The following is a 17900-nucleotide window of genomic DNA, read 5'->3' on the forward strand; positions in this document are numbered from 1 at the left end:
ATGCCTCACATGCCAGACATGAGTAAAGCCACTTGAGCTGTTGCATTTGAATACTCTGCATTACACAGGGAGTGTGTGTGGTGCACAAGAATGGCGAATTGCAAACACACTTCCGGTACACCAGTCTTTGGCAGCATTACCATCAGGGTGGCAGCAATTATGAGAAGTGACGTGTCCGACTATATATTGAGTATAAATTTGGCCCCGTGGTGGTAGAGCTGAGAGAAGCGTTCTGCCCTTCAGTGTTGAGATCACCACTTTACATATGGACATCGTATGTCTTCAGTGTAAGATTAATGTGCTCTCTTACCCTGTAAAAGCTGGAATGCCGATTTATGGATCATCCAAATGGTAAGCGAATAAAACAAGCTCGATCTTTACTCTTATTAATCCAAGATATATGGAAGAATACGACATGAGATAAGCATTTCTAATATATTGTTATCTTATAGTAATAATTTTATGCAAGCCTTTTTTTCTAGCACTCTTCCTGGTTTGATATTGCAGATTTACAAACTGGGCCTTGCTCGTGTATCTCTAAGCAGATCCCTTATACTGTGTAGAGAAAAGAGACCAGTTGTGTTCAGAGATTGAGGACAAGAAAAACAGAATAGACTGACTGCTTAGTCCAATTTGAAACTTTTGACTTGGACAACAAGGAAGCTGATGATGCAGTTAATTTAGTCAATAAAGACAAAGGACTCAAATGAGGAAAGAGGTGTTTTTATTGTACTTCAGATGTCCTGTTGAAGCTGGGATGTGAGTGTGGAGGAATGAAAACAGTAATTATTTTTTTAAAGCAGGTCATGTTTTGATGGCATCATGTTTCATTATGCTGGGAAATTAGCACGCGCTAAACAGGCCAGCGGGCTGAATGGTCTAATTAGGGAGCGGAGGGAGGATTGTTCACAGGAGGAGTGGAGAGCACACATGTGTGCTGATTAGCATGCGCTCAGCATTCTTGGTGTTTCTTCGAGAGATGAAAGCGTGCCCGGTGCTTTTGTGTTCATTAATGTTCTACCTGTGCGATTTGTACAGCCTGCGTCTGAATGGAGAATCAATGGAGCATTGTGATGGGAAGTGTTTGTGGCACTGATGTACTGACTGCCTTGTTAGAGATGATTATAACTTAATGAGCTCCAGCCAATCAACAAAATCATTCCCACTTCTCTCATAATACCATATGAAATACAGGACTCTGGTTTCTCTCAAGTGGCATTTCATTCAATTATAGTTTGGCACTTTTGCATTTAAATATTTTTTTAATGTGCCTGACTATTTAATTGCTATTAAATGAATGTAATTAAAAAAAAAATATTGTTCTGTGCTTGTGGTAATGACACTCAGGTGGTTGTCATTTTTCCTTTGTTGAGTACAGAGATACTCTATGGCCTTCCAGTTTTCCGCAACTAAACTTGCATCCCTTTCTGTGTCTGCAGTACCAGGGAGCACGTGACCCCGGAGATGAACAAGCTTCGTCAGAGCCTGAGGAGGAAGAAGCCCACCTATGTGCCAGAGGCCAGCAGACCGCATCAATGGCAGGCTGACGAGGAGGCTGTACGCAAGGGCAAATGCAACTTTGCTGTTCGGGTAAGTATCTACAGTCGATATTCAGTTAATCTAAGCCTAATTAATTTATTTTCTTCTTTCTTTCTTTCTTTTAAGCTCCTAGGACCTGGCGTCCACATATGTGGACATCACATTTTTGGTTGTCTAGACCAAAGTACAAAATCTTGCTCTACAAGGGCCTGATATCCACATACGAGGCCATTATACTGCCTCTGTTTCATCAAAATTTAAAACAAATATCCTCATATGTGGCTCGCATTTTTTTTAGAAGCAAAAATTTGGTTAAAAAAAAAAATCTGGTGGTTCTTTGTTTTTACATTCATCAGATCCCAATATGCCCAAATATCAAAGAGAAATTTAAAATGCATACCATGAAAGAGTTTGGGTCTTAGGAGGTTAATGTTAAGTATGAAAAAGCAAGTGAGTTAAGACTATGAGATAATATTTAGGCAAGATCTTATGTGCTAGCAGTGATGCTGGCTAGTGGAGCTGCTCAGAGCGAGCCTCAACTAAAATAGCCTTATCACAAAAACACAAAATGAGATCACATTTTTACACAAACTGATTGCTGAACTAGACAAGATGGCACCGAATATGCCAGTAATATCAGCCATGTCCTAAATACTTTCAGCACAATCGAAAGCTATATTTACTCTCTTATAGATATCAGAGGGCGGGAAATTACCTAAAGAAAACAAAACCTTTTTTTAAAGTCAAGATGCAAACATGTTTATCTCTGTTATAATGTTGGGCTTTTAAGTGGCTATTTAATGAATTGCATTTTGCCTTTGCTTTGTTTTTAAGCCCCGGAGACTGGCCCTTATTAATAAGTAAAGTCAGTGCTGTATAAATGCATTCAGCAATAAAGGGTGCACAAGATTCTCACGTAATTATCACTTTATCTTAGCAGTGCGGTCTGTTAGTTTTAATGCAAAGCTAAGCTAGTTGTTTGCTGCCACCAGCTTTTTTGAAGTCTGAATATTATCTGAATTACAAAAATAAATAAATAAATAAATATATATATGACAGACATATATGACAGAAAAAAAGTGCTGTCAGTGTTAATCTCGTTAAAATGATGTTAACGCCATAACCGCATTAACGCGGCAAATCTCTGTTAGCGAGTTAACGCGGATTGTGCCTGGGCCGGACAGCGCTAATGCGTTGACGCCGTCCAGCCCCACGCACGAGATTAATGCTGACAGCACTAATAACAATAGCATAAATCCTATTATTTCTATTTTGTTCATATTATTACAGTACCTAAAGAAAGCAAATATACTTTTTAATGTAATGCCTATGGTTAGGCTGTGTGATACAGTTCAGGATACTTTGGCTCTGACCTTTGATCTTTATAAGAACCATCAGTAGTAAAGCACTGATCCATATTCTACCTCAGTAGCTGAATGCCTCCCATGCCATAAATGCAAAAAAGGGCCGTCATTAATGGGCCAATTTACTGATAACAAGCTCCGTTCTGAGCATGTACTGTATGGCCATCCTTGAGAGCTAAAGTGATTTGTAGAAGGGCTGGAGAGAGAATGAGGGAGGGAGATGGAAACCAGAGAAAGAGGAGTGACGATGAGGTAAGGTTATAGATTACAGAGAGCACAGGAAATGACAAGGTGAGGAATGAGGGCGCACAGAGGGTAAGGAGAGACATTTTCAGATTTGAAATGAGAGATAGGACCAGATAAGATAAGTGAAAGGAAAGAAAGACCGCAGACTGAATGGACCAGGAGAGAAATACAAAGCAAAAAGATAAAGGCAACAAAGAAAGCTGAGAGTATAAGAAAAGGCTTCGTGTGGGGCTGAGGCTAATGGAAAACGGTTCTGATGGTAATGGTCCAAAGAGCTAGCGATGAGATGGGCACTGAAGTGGAGCTCAGAGCTTTAGCAAGAGATGTAAGCATAAAAGCCTCTGTCTCTTTATATGTTGTTTTTACCTCCATGCTCGCTCAGCCATCTTTTTTTTTTCAGTGCTTTCTCAGTGTTTTTTAAATTCTAAATGAGTCACGAACTATTAATGCCTTTTCAAAAGCATTTGAACTGTAGCTACCAAAAGAATACGTGTCAGCTCAGCTCACTGCTGAAAGAAACGTTGTTTTTGCAAACTAAAGACTGTGGGATAAAATGGCCCATTGGAAGATTTGCCTGGTGCCTCTCATACTTTACGTTATAGAGCATATGAAGCTCTAGATAACCTTACTTATGTTTTGACTTCAATTTGTGTGTAATGGTCATCATTATTTTTATTTTTTCTCTAACAACACGTCTTATTTTAGTAATATATCCAGTTAGCAAGCTAGCAAAGTAAAATAACAGCTGCCAACTGTGATAGTGTGGCAGACCAAACTATGTTAGCTCAGCCATTGTGACATTAACAATATTAGCCTGTTTGACATTTTAAAAAGAGGGCAGACACCCCCTCTTTCACAGGTAACATTGACACTAATATAATTCCTGTTGTTTACTATCACAAAATAGTCAGAGTATTTGTTATTTATTGTGTATTTGCAAGTCACAAAATCTAGCTCAGCTCATAGTAAATGGTACATGGGCTGGTTCCTATATTGCACTTTTCTACTCTACTGGAGCACTCAAAGTGCTTTATACAACATGTCTAATTCACCCACTTTATTTAATATATAAGTGCTTTATATTTAACAATCACACATTCATACTCTAGTGAATGCATCTGAGAGTAATTTTGAGGTTCAGCATTTTGCCCAAAGATACTTGGGGGGTTGGCGTAATAAGCAAATGCTTCAGCCAATACCTTTTGATTAGCCTTGTCTCATGCTTTCTTGCTTTGTGGTAGATCTTTGTTCTGTATTCATTGAGATATTTGAATGCTAATCAATAAAATCAAATCAAATCAATACTTTGACATGCAGACAGGGACCAAACCACCAACGTTCCAGTTAGTGGATGACCTGCTCTAATTCCTGATACCTGCCTAAACCATAGTCCTAATAACAATTGCTGATTTCAAGCCAGCCCACATCAGCTGATGCTTCAATTTATTGTTTGCTTTTGTCTTTTGGAAATTCTCATAGAAGGCACTTCTTATAAGCTACTTTACATACATACCCTTGCTGCTTTCTCTGCAAGCCACTTTGCAACCTGCCTTCTTGGCATATTTTCTTTCAGTTCGTTCTTCTCATACCTTTTAAATAACTTAAATAGCTGCCAAAAACAACAAAAACTTAGTAGATGAAAATCAGTGCTATATATTTAAATGTAATGCAGAGTTGCCTACGTAACATCACAGTTGCTAATTTTCCTTTTATGGACAAAGGTGAGTTGAAATTCAATGAGAATGAAGCAAAATAGTGATGGGGTGTGAGAGATGTTAAATAATCGATCCCACAAAACTTAATTTAAAACTTAATTTATCTCTGTGAAGTTCCTTTATTCAGCTCTCCCAAACCTGAGCTGTAACTAAGAACAAAAACCTTGGAAGTCCATCCTCCAACATCAGGAGTGGATATTAAAGTAAGCTCACAATCCGAGTATTAACTTTGTTTTAATATACAAATTGCACATTTGCAAATTTTTAATTTTAAATTTTTTTGTCTCAAGGGGACCTATATATTTCACTGGCTACGTGTTAGATATCGAATTGATTTTAAACTTGTAATTACTTTAGAAGCCATACGTTATCACATCACTCCTACCTACATTATAGATTTATTCTCGGCTTATGAGCCCAGCTGCTGCCTGTGTTTCTCAGATCAGACCTTCCTGATTGTTTCCAACTGTTTTTTTTTGCGTTCACACTATTCACTCCAGCTGAATGAGTTTCATTTGCAAGAAGTTTAAATGAAGAGCCCTGGTGTATCAAACGTTAAAAGGAAAAACCTAAAACCATCTGTTTTTGTTTCGTCTGCAGTACCTGGGGTTGGTGGAGGTGGACGAGTCGAGAGGGATGCACGTATGCGAGGAGGCAGTGAAGAAGCTAAAAGTTGTGAGTAACCCACACACACTTCTAACACACACTTTTTGCTGCATTACTAAAAGTACATTTTGTTGCAGGAAGCCAGTTACAAATATGCACCCAGAGGACTTCAGAAACTTTGCAGAAACTCATTACAGACTCGGTGGCGCAAAGCCAGTGCGCCAGTGTATTGACTGAAGAAATGCACAAATGCACGCACGTTCAATACTTGTTCTTCTTGTTGTTTTCTACTTTTTTACCCCGTTAATTGGTCTCTCTGGTGGGTCCTATTCCATATGTATCTGATGTCACCATAGAAAAGCAAGCAGAAAATGAAACTGGGGCGTACGCATGCTCGTGTAAACACATAGTTTGCCCCCCTGGGAAGCTGGATTCGGACAGGGAGCGTGTGAACAGAGTGACTCAGACTGGCCGGTGTCAGACAGCCACACACACACAGACACACACTTGAGGTTGTAGAAAGGACAGGCGTGTACAACACAGTTTTCATGTTATTTCTCTGCTACTGCTTTTCTTGACAAACTAATATCAAACTGCACTTTTCCTTAAAATCTAGAGTACCACATTTTCAGCTTGGAATCTGCATTTTCTATCTTATCCCCAGGGAGGCATGTAACTGTATAACTTTATATAACAATTTACAGAAAATCCCTAAAACTCTTCAATTTGTTTTGCTCCATTCTCTATCAACACCAACATCTTTCTCTCTGCATTTGCTCAAGCTAAAATATTTCTCCCAGAGTTCCACTCTGGCTCCACCTCATCATTTAGCCTCTTCTTCCCTCCATCATTTGTCAGATTCTTCACCTTCATTCTTGCTCCCTCGTTCTTTTTGTCAGTGGGATTATGCAAAAATGGGGCTCCTTATCGCGTCGCTGTGGGTTTCAAAGCCATTTCCTGCAGAGCTCTGACTCTGTTTCCCTTACTCGCACACACAAACTCCAATGCGGATTCGTGTGCATGTGCACGCTCACAGATTCACACAGATTCACACACGAAGCCCTTGCTTTTTCAGTCTGTTTATTTTTAGCATGGCCCATGTTGAGCGTGTTATTAGCGCTGCCTGGTGCCCACCTCTGGCAAAATGATTCGTAGTGCCAGCTGGCACAGTTTTTAGCTGCTCCCGCCTCTCTTTTCTTAACCCTCCACTACCTCATTTATCCCAGGGATGTCATCATTTTACACAACAGCAGGCAAGAATAAAGGTGGCGTTACAGTCTCGCTCATAAGCTTCAAGTACAATTTAATACTGCTACTTGTCTATAAAGGTTTAAATGATTCAGTGCCCCATGTTCTTTGTCTTTCCAGAGCGGGAAAAAGACAGTAAAAGCAGTATTGTGGGTTTCGGCTGATGGACTCAGGGTGGTAGATGACAAAACTAAGGTAAGAAACGCTTATCTATCATGTGTCTCCTTGTTTTGTCCTTCTTTCTATCTCTCTTTTTATCTATGTTATCACTCACCTGACAGCAAGGGCACGGTGCACAGTCGTGCCTTCTTGTTGTCATGTCTACAGTCTTGTCCACACTAGTATTTTATCTGAGTCTTCAGTCTCAGCCTCTCAAGACAGGCAGAGACACAAATAACAGAGTTAGCCTGTCAAAAAGAAGATATAAAGCCCACTAATGCGCTTATTTCCCTCTAATACTTCAATTTGAAACATTTTTTCTTCTTTTTGTTGCTCTCATATTTAGTAAAGGCATGCATATGCCATCCTCAGACCACCAACAAAACTCTCATTCTGTCCTAGTTTGATGACCCTAACAGAGGGGTCCACTGTGTATCCACTGTGTTGCTCCCAGGCTTTTTTGAGACTGTGTGTGTGTGTGTGTGTGTGTGTGTGTGTGTGTGGTATTTCAGAGCTGGCATATGTGACTCATGATTGCTTGCTAAAGGTGCTTAGTGGGGGAGGGAAACTCAAGTAAACACAGACGCACACATGCACTTGAGGAGTGTCTGGCGGCCAGGGAGGCCTCCTACAGTGAGTGCAGCTCGCTGTGGTTCTATTGAAAGCAGAGCACAATAAAGAGCAGCAGAGACAGTGCAGAGAGTAAGCCTGATAGAGCAGCCTCTTTCTTGCTTTACTTTTTTTTTTTTTCTTTTAATGTGTTTAGAGGCCACACACGACCACACCTCTTCCAGTCTCTCAGTCCCACTCCTCGCCTTCTAACCTTCCTCCTTCCTATTGTCTATCTGTTCTATTGTTGTCTTTCTGTTCTTCAATTCAATTCATTTCATGTCAACTTTATTTACATAGCACCAAATTACAACAACAGTCACCTCAAAGTGATTTATATTGTAAGGTAAAGACCCTACGATAATAGAGAGATATAGGGAGACAGGATGAAAGCTACAGCCAGAGTTTAATAATAACTGCAGAGTGTAGTGTAATGATTAAATGCAGAGTGGTGTGTAAACATATAGAAAGTGAAGAAAGACACTCATTGCATCATGGGAAACCTCCAACAACCTATCTTTATTGCACCATAACTAAGGGAGGATTCAGGGTCACCTGATCCAGCCCTAACTATAAACTTTATTAAAAAGGAAAGTTTTAAGCCTAATCTTTTAAAAGTAGAGAAGGTTTCTGTCTCCCAAATCCAAACTTGAAGCTCTTCATTGCAGTATTTTTAGCCGGAACAAATATGATATAACACAGCAGAAAAACCCTGGATGCTACCATCAGTAAATATTATCCTGTTTGCTGATAACCTCATAGTAGCTCTTTAACCTTCTAAGACCCGAACTCTTCCACGGCATGCATTTTTAATTTCTCTTTGACATTTGGGCTGATTGGGACCTGATGAATGTAAAAACAAAGAATTAGCAGATTTTTTTTTTTTTTACCTAATTTTTGTTTCTAAGAAAAATGAGAGCCACATATGAGGATATTCGTCCTCATATCCACATATGAGGATATTCATTTAAAATTTCGATAGAAGAGTAGCAGTATAATGTCCTCGTAAGTGGATATCAGGCCTTTGTAGAGCAAAATCGAGTATTTTGGTCTAAATAACCCAAAATGTGATGTCCACATATGTGGACGCCAGGTCCTAGGAGGTTAAAGTAATAAAAAACTAATAGAAAAACTAAAATAAACCTATGTATTTGTGAACCATAATCACCATATTTGTTTAAAGATTTACATTGCTGTAACTTTTGGAACTGTAGCAACTGAATAGCTTAAAGCTGAGAGAAGCCAGAAGTGAGGTTTTGGTTTTGTATAAGATTTAATTGCTATAAGTCAGCGTGTTAGCCAGCTTTAACCTTGAAGCTAAAAAACACCAATATCAGCAAAAGAGAAGAAAACGTTGGTTTTGGTGGAGTCACAAGAGGTTGTTTTCTTTTGGCTTGCACTTTTGTTTCTCTTCTACCACATTACCTAAACAACAGGTTAATTTAAAATATACCTGTGGAAAGAAAAAGCAGGCTCACTCGTCATTTATTAATAAACTCCTGAAACATACTGAACTTGCAAAAGCAAGTTCAGTATGTTTTATATTCAATAATTCATAAAATGGGTTTAAACTTACGTAGGAACATTAGGAATTCTAATTGTGCATATTAAGGTTGTCATTCAGCGCTCTACACAGGGTTTTAGCATCCTTTAGCTCAGTGTTTTTATTTTTCAGCCGGTAAAAATACTAAATTGATGGCGTCTTTTTGCTTTTATAGCAAGAAAAAGCTCTAATATTTTTAGCCAGCTGTACACGCCTTGGCCAACAACAAACAGTGTGCAGACACAGTTAACACACTGAAGCCTGTAAGAGTCAGATATTCCAGTCAGAAGATACTAGAGCCCCAAAAGAGAGAGAAAGGAGAATACTGAACTAACTGTGAGATGACCGAAACGTAATTGTCTGCAACATCTTCACAGGTTAATTACGTGTAAACTATTGATGATAATCATTAAAATAATTTAATACAAGTTTAACTTAATAACTTTTTGTTAGACAATCAGCTTTTATCACTTTCTTCCTGTTTTATTTCATTGCCTGTTCGTAATCCTTGCCATCAGCTAACCTCTGTGAATCAGCTAGTATGCTCTTATTAACAGCCCCACGAGCCTTTATCAGAACCTTTCCCACAGTCTATCAGTATACAGTGGGCTTGTGCATATGTGCGACGTGCATGACCTTCATGATAAATCACCAGCAGAAAGAAAGAGTCAAGTCTTATTCCATTCAGCAGAGTGACTCCTCCGCATAGATGACACAGCCAGAGTCACTGCCGAGCTTTATTCTTCCTTTCACTGATAGAAGGCCGTGGTCTGAGTTACCCACCCCCGCTCACCTCATTACAAATATTCCTCACAAGAGCACAGAGAATTATAAATCCCTAGAAAACACATCAGTACATAAATACAGTATTATGTGTGCGTATTAACACAGAGGAAGTCATTATACCAGTGATGAAGAAACAGACATGTCGGTCTCTGCTCAGCCTTTCACCTCAGTACCAGCATCCCCCTCCATTCACTAATTGGCCCACACTGAATAGGCTGTTATTCTTCTACTTTTTTCTCATCACATCCCTCTTTCCTTTCTTCCCTTTTCCCATCCTCATCCTCCCTCGTCTTCTCCCCTCGTCCGCCCGTCTCTTTGTTCTCTGTGACACAGCAAGGCAGGAAGGGAGTGTGTGGATGAGTGTGTGTGAATCCTCTTTCTGCCTTTTCTTCTTGCTCACGCCTCTTGTTTTTCTTCTTCTTTCTGTTTTTGGTGAGTCAAAGAGGTAAGCTGAAGGCCCCCTTTATGTACACAGAGAAAGACAGTGGCCCCATCTTAGTCTCTTCTATAGTGACTATACATGCTGAAGCCAGCTGAATAACCCTTTTATTGAAGGAAGGGCAAGTTGTGGAAACATTGCAGAGATTAAAAGAGGCTTCGGTGTCATTAGTCTGTAGTCTCTGTCTTTGCTGTCATCAGTGGATGTGTAAATAGGTTTATGGGGGGTTGATGGGGTTAAATGAGGTTAAAAGCAGTGTGTCAAGTATTGGATCGGTCTGTGAGCTAGTGCTCCCAGTATTAAAGTGATATTTCCTGTTTTTCTTCAATTAAGCTGCAGTTAGTTTGAGACCCTTCTACCTGCTGGAACAATTCAATTGGCTTTAGTGTAATACGAGCACAGTCAAATGCAATAATCTCCTCTTACTCTGTCTAATTTCCTTTGCCTGCCTCTCTCAGGACCTCATCGTGGACCAGACCATAGAGAAGGTTTCATTCTGCGCTCCGGACCGTAACTATGACAAGGCCTTCTCCTACATCTGCAGAGATGGGACTACAAGACGATGGATGTGCCACTGCTTCATGGCTCTGAAAGACTCGGTGAGTAGACACTTCCAGATACCCTTTAGGATTTATACGGAAAAATGTCTGTGTTGCTCTAGCTTTTATATATATCAGTGCAAACAATTCTTTCATTTGTGCCCCCCCCCTCCTAAAAAAAATAGATCTTGAGGTTTACTTTCAGTATTTTAAAGGGGCTTAAAAACAGGAAGAGATTAGCAGTGGCAACAAGGGACCATAATAATTCAGCAACTTGTATCAACAACAGGTAGTAACGGGCACAGTGCAAGTTTAGTTTTTCAATATAATTTTGATCTCTGCTGTCTAAAAATGCCAGATATTTTCCACTTATGTGAAATAGTGTTTGGTAAAGTTTGGTTTAAACAAAAATAAGACTCATCTATATCATAAAGCCATTTACGCACTCTGGATTTTGTCAAGAGAATCAGGTCTGGACATACACAACTGGATAACTCCACTGCTGAATTAGGTAAAGGTGCCATCTGTATGTATATTGTATGGATATTTGTTAGGAAGCATGTATCCCCCATCAGGTAATGTCTATAGATGGCTACATGAGTGCTTTGGATGTTTCCATTTTCTTATGTAGACATACAGCATTAAGTCACACAAGATACTTGGATCCCAATTCTAAATGTAATTTATTTACGTTGTTAAAATGTCTGGAGGGGGGTTTTCGTAGCTCTTTTTTTTAAAATAACAAATCACCGAATAAAAATAAACAGACATTTTACTGAAAATACATCTTCAGTTGTTTTTCATATATTAACACGCATTGCAATCTGTCTGTTAGATTTGTATTGTTTATTGTCATTTATGCTTAGAAATATTTAACCATATATGCTTAGAGGTGTGTAGTCGATTGTGTAGTGATAGGATGTGTGATCCTTATTAGTCTGCAAAGACTTTGTGTGCATTCCAGAATGTTCTGGCATTCACACCAACATCCTGGGAGCATGGGAGAGGTTGTACCTTCTCTTATTGTTTTATGGTAGGATAAACAAAGCTATATCTGTTTTAGTCTAAGTGCCTTTTGTTTAGATGAACTGCTGGACTTCCAGATCAGCAGGTTTAGGGAAGTCATTTATGGGGTCACACTCTGACCCCACACACACACACACACATACTTACACAACGCACAAGCAAGGTACTCTTTGTTTGTATGTAGACGTCATATGTTAATGAACCTATGTATATTCATGTACCTCAATAAAAGAGCAGTGTTACGGGGGAGTAGATGAGAGCAACTGGGGTCGAGCGAAGGAAAGGCGTTTGTCCAGTTCTCTCCCGTGCACGAGAAACATAAAGAACTTTGCCTACTCGTGTCTTGCTTTGCTGTGTAATTAAATTATCTTGAACGTTCCAGCGAATAGGTTTAAGCTACAAACCTATCACTGTCAAAAAGGTAAACATAAACACAACCCACTCTGTGACAGGTGTCTCAAAATACAGCTGTAGCCAATTAAATGATTGTTTATGAATTTTCTCTACCTGTCGCTAAAATAGTGTCACTGGAATGACCTTGGGATAAGCCGACTGAAATTTAAAGACATCTGCGATAGAACGAGTGCTGGCATAGTATAATGTGGTTCTAAACCCCACAGTGGTTTCATCAAGTTAGACGGCGAGTTGGATTATTAATGTGGATGGAAGAGGACGCAGCACAGACCTGGGGGATTAGGAGAAGGGATTAGATAGAAGCCAGTGGAGTTATCTGCCCATTTGTGTCTCTCTCCATTTCCACCATACAATATCCATAACTGTGTGCTCATCTTAAACTGGACTCTCTGTTCTGTAATTGCCGTGGCTGTCTTTGTATAAGAAAGAAGCTAAGACAAGCAGCCAGTGTACCAGGGATGGAAAATATTAATGGCTCAGTGTAAAATGCCCTCTGAAATGATTTGCTTTCAGAGGGATAACTTACTTTGACTTTTATTGATATAAAAGTTTCTTTGCAATCCTAAAGAAACTCTATTATGCACAAATACAGAAAAAGGCATTTCAAAATATATATGATAAATCATGATGTTTTGGGACAAGGGAAAGTGTGCAAATGTGTTTTAATGCTGTTTTTCCCCCCTCTCTATTTGTTTTTGCATCAGGGGGAGAGACTGAGCCATGCAGTGGGTTGTGCCTTTGCTGCTTGCCTGGAGAGGAAGCAGCGCAGAGAGAAGGAGTGTGGTGTGACGGCTTCGTTTGATGCTAGTCGCACCTCGTTTGTGCGAGAGGGCTCCTTCCGCGCCAATTCCTCCTGCAGCCAGCAGGGCAGCAGTAGTGAGCGAGAGGACAAGCTGCAAGAGAAAAGGAAAGGTAGAAGTTTTTTTTTCTTTTTTAGCTGCATAGGCAACAATAGCACCATGATATTTACATAAAAACTGTCCTGAACAGCAGTAATTATCGTAATCCCTTCTTCTTCCAGACCAGCCCTCTATCATGCCGGCCCCTCCACCTGGCACCGCCTCCCCACCCGAGGGTGCGGCCTCCCCTATGGAGCGACCAGAACCAGGCGGGCCTCATGCCATCCCCCGCCGCCACGCGCCCATTGAACAGCTGGTGCGTCAAGGCTCATTCCGAGGATTTCCGGCCCTCAGTCAGAAGAATTCTCCCTTCAAGAGGCAGCTGTCACTCCGTCTCAATGATCTGCCATCCACACTACAACGCAAGACAGATTTCGAGACCAAGAACCCTGGTGAGTGGAAACGTTTTTGATGTTATACTGACAAATGTTGACATCTGCTGACCTCCTGACCCCAGTCCTGTTTTGATAGAGGCTGAAGTTCACAACATTGGAATGTGGGGTAGGGCGACAAAAACTACAGCGCTGTTCCTTCGAAGCATGAGTTTATATCTGTGCCCAATTCACACTTTCGTCATAATAATAAATTTGGTTTTAGTGACTGAATAATAAAGACTATGAGAAGGTAGCACGTGTTTTGATAGGTTAGTAGGTTTAGAAATGTCTAAATGTGTGTTGGATGTGTAATTTGGTAATCAAAATGATTGTTCCGCAGTCACACAAACTATATTTTTCATGCTGACATATCATTAATTTAGATGACATTCAGTGATGGCCATCATCTGTTGCTTTGTCTCCTATTAGCTGAGCAGCATGTTAAGCACCACCTTTTTAATTGTTAGACTGACTGCACCATTACTGAAAGTGCACCAATTATAGTAACAAAGGTGTCTAATTTAGAGCTTTTGTGTGAAAGGGGAAGATCCAAAAGTACACTAATGTTTTAGGATACATAGAAAGTTAACTATTTAAGCTATTCTCTGTATGATGTGGAATAACCATGAATTCGTTTCACCATTAGTTTTCTTTAAATCAGTATTAAAGCTACTAATATACTTACTAATGGATCAGTAGCAGGATGGAGGTTTCACAGGCAGTTAAGGATACAACATTGAAAAAAATAATGGCAACAAAATAAATATTTTGTAGTGGTAATAGACAATAAACTATGTTTATAGCAGAAGGATTTATGATATTAACATGTAGATGCTAAAGACTAATATTAGGCTAACTTCATTCACACTTCATTTTTCTGGAGATGATTTAACCACACTTAATTTACACATGGCATCAAAATACCTCTCAGATACTCACAGGAAAATCAGGCGGGATGTCACTCTTCAAGAAGGAATGGTATCTTTTTTTTTAAAGGTACTGCAAACCCCACATTTCCAAGTAATTATTTGTTATTCCAAAGAAGTCAAAGAACATGACTACTGCCTCTACAAACTATCTGCACACGGGGCTGTATTCCACTTGCGTCATGGTTGTTTGTTGGAGGGTTATTACATTTTCCATTTGGCTTGAGCGTGACATCACTGACCCCTGACTGTACACGTCTGAGTAATCATATTACAGAATAAATCATCCGCAGATCTTAGGTGAATTTACATTCATGTTTTCGTGGTGGAGCAGGTGTAATCCTGCTTTTTTCATTTTAATGCTTACCTTCCACTGAATACTTGACAAGGAAAAAAAGAAGCAGTTATGTGAAGTGCTGTTATTATTGCGATAAGTGACAACGCTGACAGCTGCTGCCTGTGCAACTTTGGGAGCTCTTGGCTTTTTTTAAGGGCAATTAAACATAACTGATTTAGCCCAGACAGGTTGCATAAAAAGAAATACACAGTCCCCCCACCCCCCACCCATTCTCTGTGGTGCCACAGGATCAGAGTGCTCAGTAGCAAGGCTGATTACAGTCATTAGAAGAGATGAGAGAGAGTTTTTGATATGACTGGAATACTAAACCACAACAGCCACTCTCATTCACTATATAGTCCATCCTTTTATTTCCATTTCCCATTCGCCAGTGACTGTTACCGTATCCAGGTTGGTGGATATGTTGTTGTTTGAAGCTTTAAAGCTTTTTGGAGGCGTGTCATGAAGTAAAAGTGGACCAGCTAAAAGGTCCTCAATTTCCCAAAGTGTCCTCATTTCAGTGGTCTTGGAGGCACAAACTAGTCCCCACATAGACATATAGACAGGTACACACACACACACGCAGATAAAACCTAAATGGTCTCAGCCAATTCGTCTGCTTGCCTTCTCCCTTGTGACTCCCTGTACAATGTGCGTATTGATTTATGCGGTCAATCAGCTGTCCTGTTTAGCCTTCAGCTACTATTCTACCAGCCCTTGAACCTGCCACTGCACTGAGGAAAACACAGAGAATAGGCACACATGTGAAGTGCTTAAAGTACCTCTGAACTCTGAGAGGCACTGACAAGAGCAGGGGGGGAAAGGGATCACAGGGCTGGTCTTTGTGGAACAAAGGACAGAGAAATCTTTGAAGGGAGACCTTACACATGCCTCCAGCGCCCTCTGCGCCCTCCAGTATAATTCAAGGCTTGTAGCCATACAATGCAGACAGTTAAGAGAGATATACATGTATTAGAAGAATGGATTTGAATGGCACACCAGTGCGATTTGCTACACAATGGGCCCATCTGTTGTAAACATGTATTTCTCTTTACTTGAATCCCACTCCTGTATTCTTGAATCTGTCTATGTATTCATATTATGAAAGTACAATGTGAAAGAACTCTAACAGGAAGGACGAGGAAAAAACACAAGCATCATTTCTCTGAGGTTGTGAGGGAGGCTCAGGAGACTATGAGGAAGGAATTTTATCTATTTATATCTGCAGTCAGTGGTTTAACCCATGGTTGATGTAAGAAACTTGTATTTTGTTGCTTTTTAGGTCAAACAGTGGCGAGCATCAAAGTATTTAAATGCTCTAGTTTTATGCTTTTGATGCTAACTAGGTCTGTTCAACAATTGTGTATTCCATCTCTTCTTTTCATGCTTTACTCTTTGTCTCATTTCTTTCTCTCTCTTTCCCCACCTCCCCCTCGTGTGTCCTTATCTTGCTAATACCAGAGATGGATATGGGATTGCCTGGTGAGGGAGACAGCAGTATAAATGCTCTGTGTAGCCAGATCAACACCTCGTTCACCAAACCATCAGACGAGCTCTTCTCCAACCCTTCCTTGTCTGCAAATGGCCCGCCAACCGGCACCGTGCCCCCTGTTCTGCCTCCTCCACCTGCGCCAATGCAAGGTAAGATGAGACTATAATAGATCAATATTAGTTTTGAATTATAACAAGTGGTGGGCAAGTTTAAGTAAAACTTTTACTCCATCACTTCTAGCCACCTCCTCATGGGTACAGGCGGAAGCTCCTCTCCACTCTCCTCCTCCGGTTTCTGTGGCGATGCAAATGCAAAGTGGCCACAAACGCACGCCATCTGAGGCTGAGAGATGGTTGGAGGAGGTCTCCAAGGCTGTGAAGGCCCAACAGACACCTCCTCCCGGCCCCGCCATCCCCACCATCCCCGGACCTCCCTCCATCTCCAGTCATCAGATGTCCAGTCAGGCAGCCATGTCAGCTGCCCCAGTGTCCACTGTGCCCATGTCCAAACCTCTTATTTCCGGCCCCTCTGCTCTTTCAGGTCAGGCTCCGATGCCCCTCCCACCAATGTCGATATCATCAGTTCCTCTAATACCTGGACCTCCAGTTTCAGGTCCCCCTATGTCTCTTCCGTCCATGTCCATACCCACCATGTCAGGGCCAAGCATGTCTGGAGCCCCCATGATCCAGCCCTCCCTCCCTGGACCTCCAGGCTCACTTCCAAGCTCCATGCAACCGTTCCCTTTGGCTTTTGATAACACTCCAGCCCCTGTGGGAATGTTTGCCAGTCAGCCTGTCCAACCTGCTTTTGTGCCCATGCAGACCTACATGCCAGGTCTAGCAAGCAGTATGACCTATCCCAATGCCAGTGTGCCTGTGGTAGGCATCACACCATCGCAAATGGTGGCCAACGTCTTCTGCACTGCCACAGGCTCGTCGGGCACAGGCAGCACTATGGGCTCGGCTGGAGGAGGAGGACCCAAGGTGGGGACGCTTGGAGCAGTCGGGCAAGCCCATTCCTATCCAGTCCCACCTAGTGCCGTTGGCCACTCTGCAGGTTTTTCAACACCTCCATTTTCATCCACTCCACCTTTATCAACAGCCATTAATGGCCTTGCACCGCACAGCAGCACCACAGTGGCCCTCCAAAATGGGACCTCCAGCACTAGTGGAAATTGTGGCACTAGTAGCAGCTGGCCGCCAGAGGGCAGCCAGCTAACAGCTCCGGTGGTTGATTCCCAAGAGGATGACCGTTTTGAGGCCAAGTGGGCAGCCTTGGAGACAAAACCAGCAGCTCAGCAGCCTGGGAACAAGGCATCAGCTGCGACAGCCAACCCATTTTCCAACAATCTGCAAAAGACTTTTGAGATTGAGCTCTAAGACAGACTTGGCCTCCCAAAGCTGTAGCACTCATCCTGGAGTTAAAGCCTCGGGACGCCAGGCACTAATTCCAGCATCTTTGCTTAGAATGGGATGGAGGTCCTTACATTTAGCCTAGGATCCAACCTGTGGCAGCCTAGCAACTTGCTGAATGCCCTCATAGGAGCCTACAATGATCTTGCTTTCTTCATGCTCCAATGAAACATAGAGTAACTTAGCAGCTTGCTGGACTGTAATCTGAGGATCAGGTCTCTAGCTCT

At 41.3% G+C, this 17900-nt stretch overlaps 1 protein-coding gene across 1 annotated transcript; it reads left to right on the forward strand.

Annotated features, from left to right (window-relative positions):
- Positions 1-265: 265 nt before the first annotated feature.
- numbl (NUMB like endocytic adaptor protein) lies at positions 266-17640 on the forward strand. The gene is made up of 9 exons (XM_085370714.1): positions 266-351; positions 1440-1590; positions 5465-5539; positions 6839-6913; positions 10713-10853; positions 12938-13145; positions 13255-13524; positions 16231-16410; positions 16502-17640. Exons 1-9 carry the CDS (start codon positions 266-268, stop codon positions 17638-17640), a joined length of 2325 nt encoding a protein of 774 aa, XP_085226840.1.
- The last annotated feature ends 260 nt before the right edge of the window (positions 17641-17900 follow it).

Source organism: Diplotaxodon limnothrissa, linkage group LG14, assembly GCF_057381915.1.
Source record: "Diplotaxodon limnothrissa isolate DT_005_m linkage group LG14, D_limnothrissa_male_GT1.1, whole genome shotgun sequence".
NCBI classification, from domain to species: domain Eukaryota; kingdom Metazoa; phylum Chordata; class Actinopteri; order Cichliformes; family Cichlidae; genus Diplotaxodon; species Diplotaxodon limnothrissa.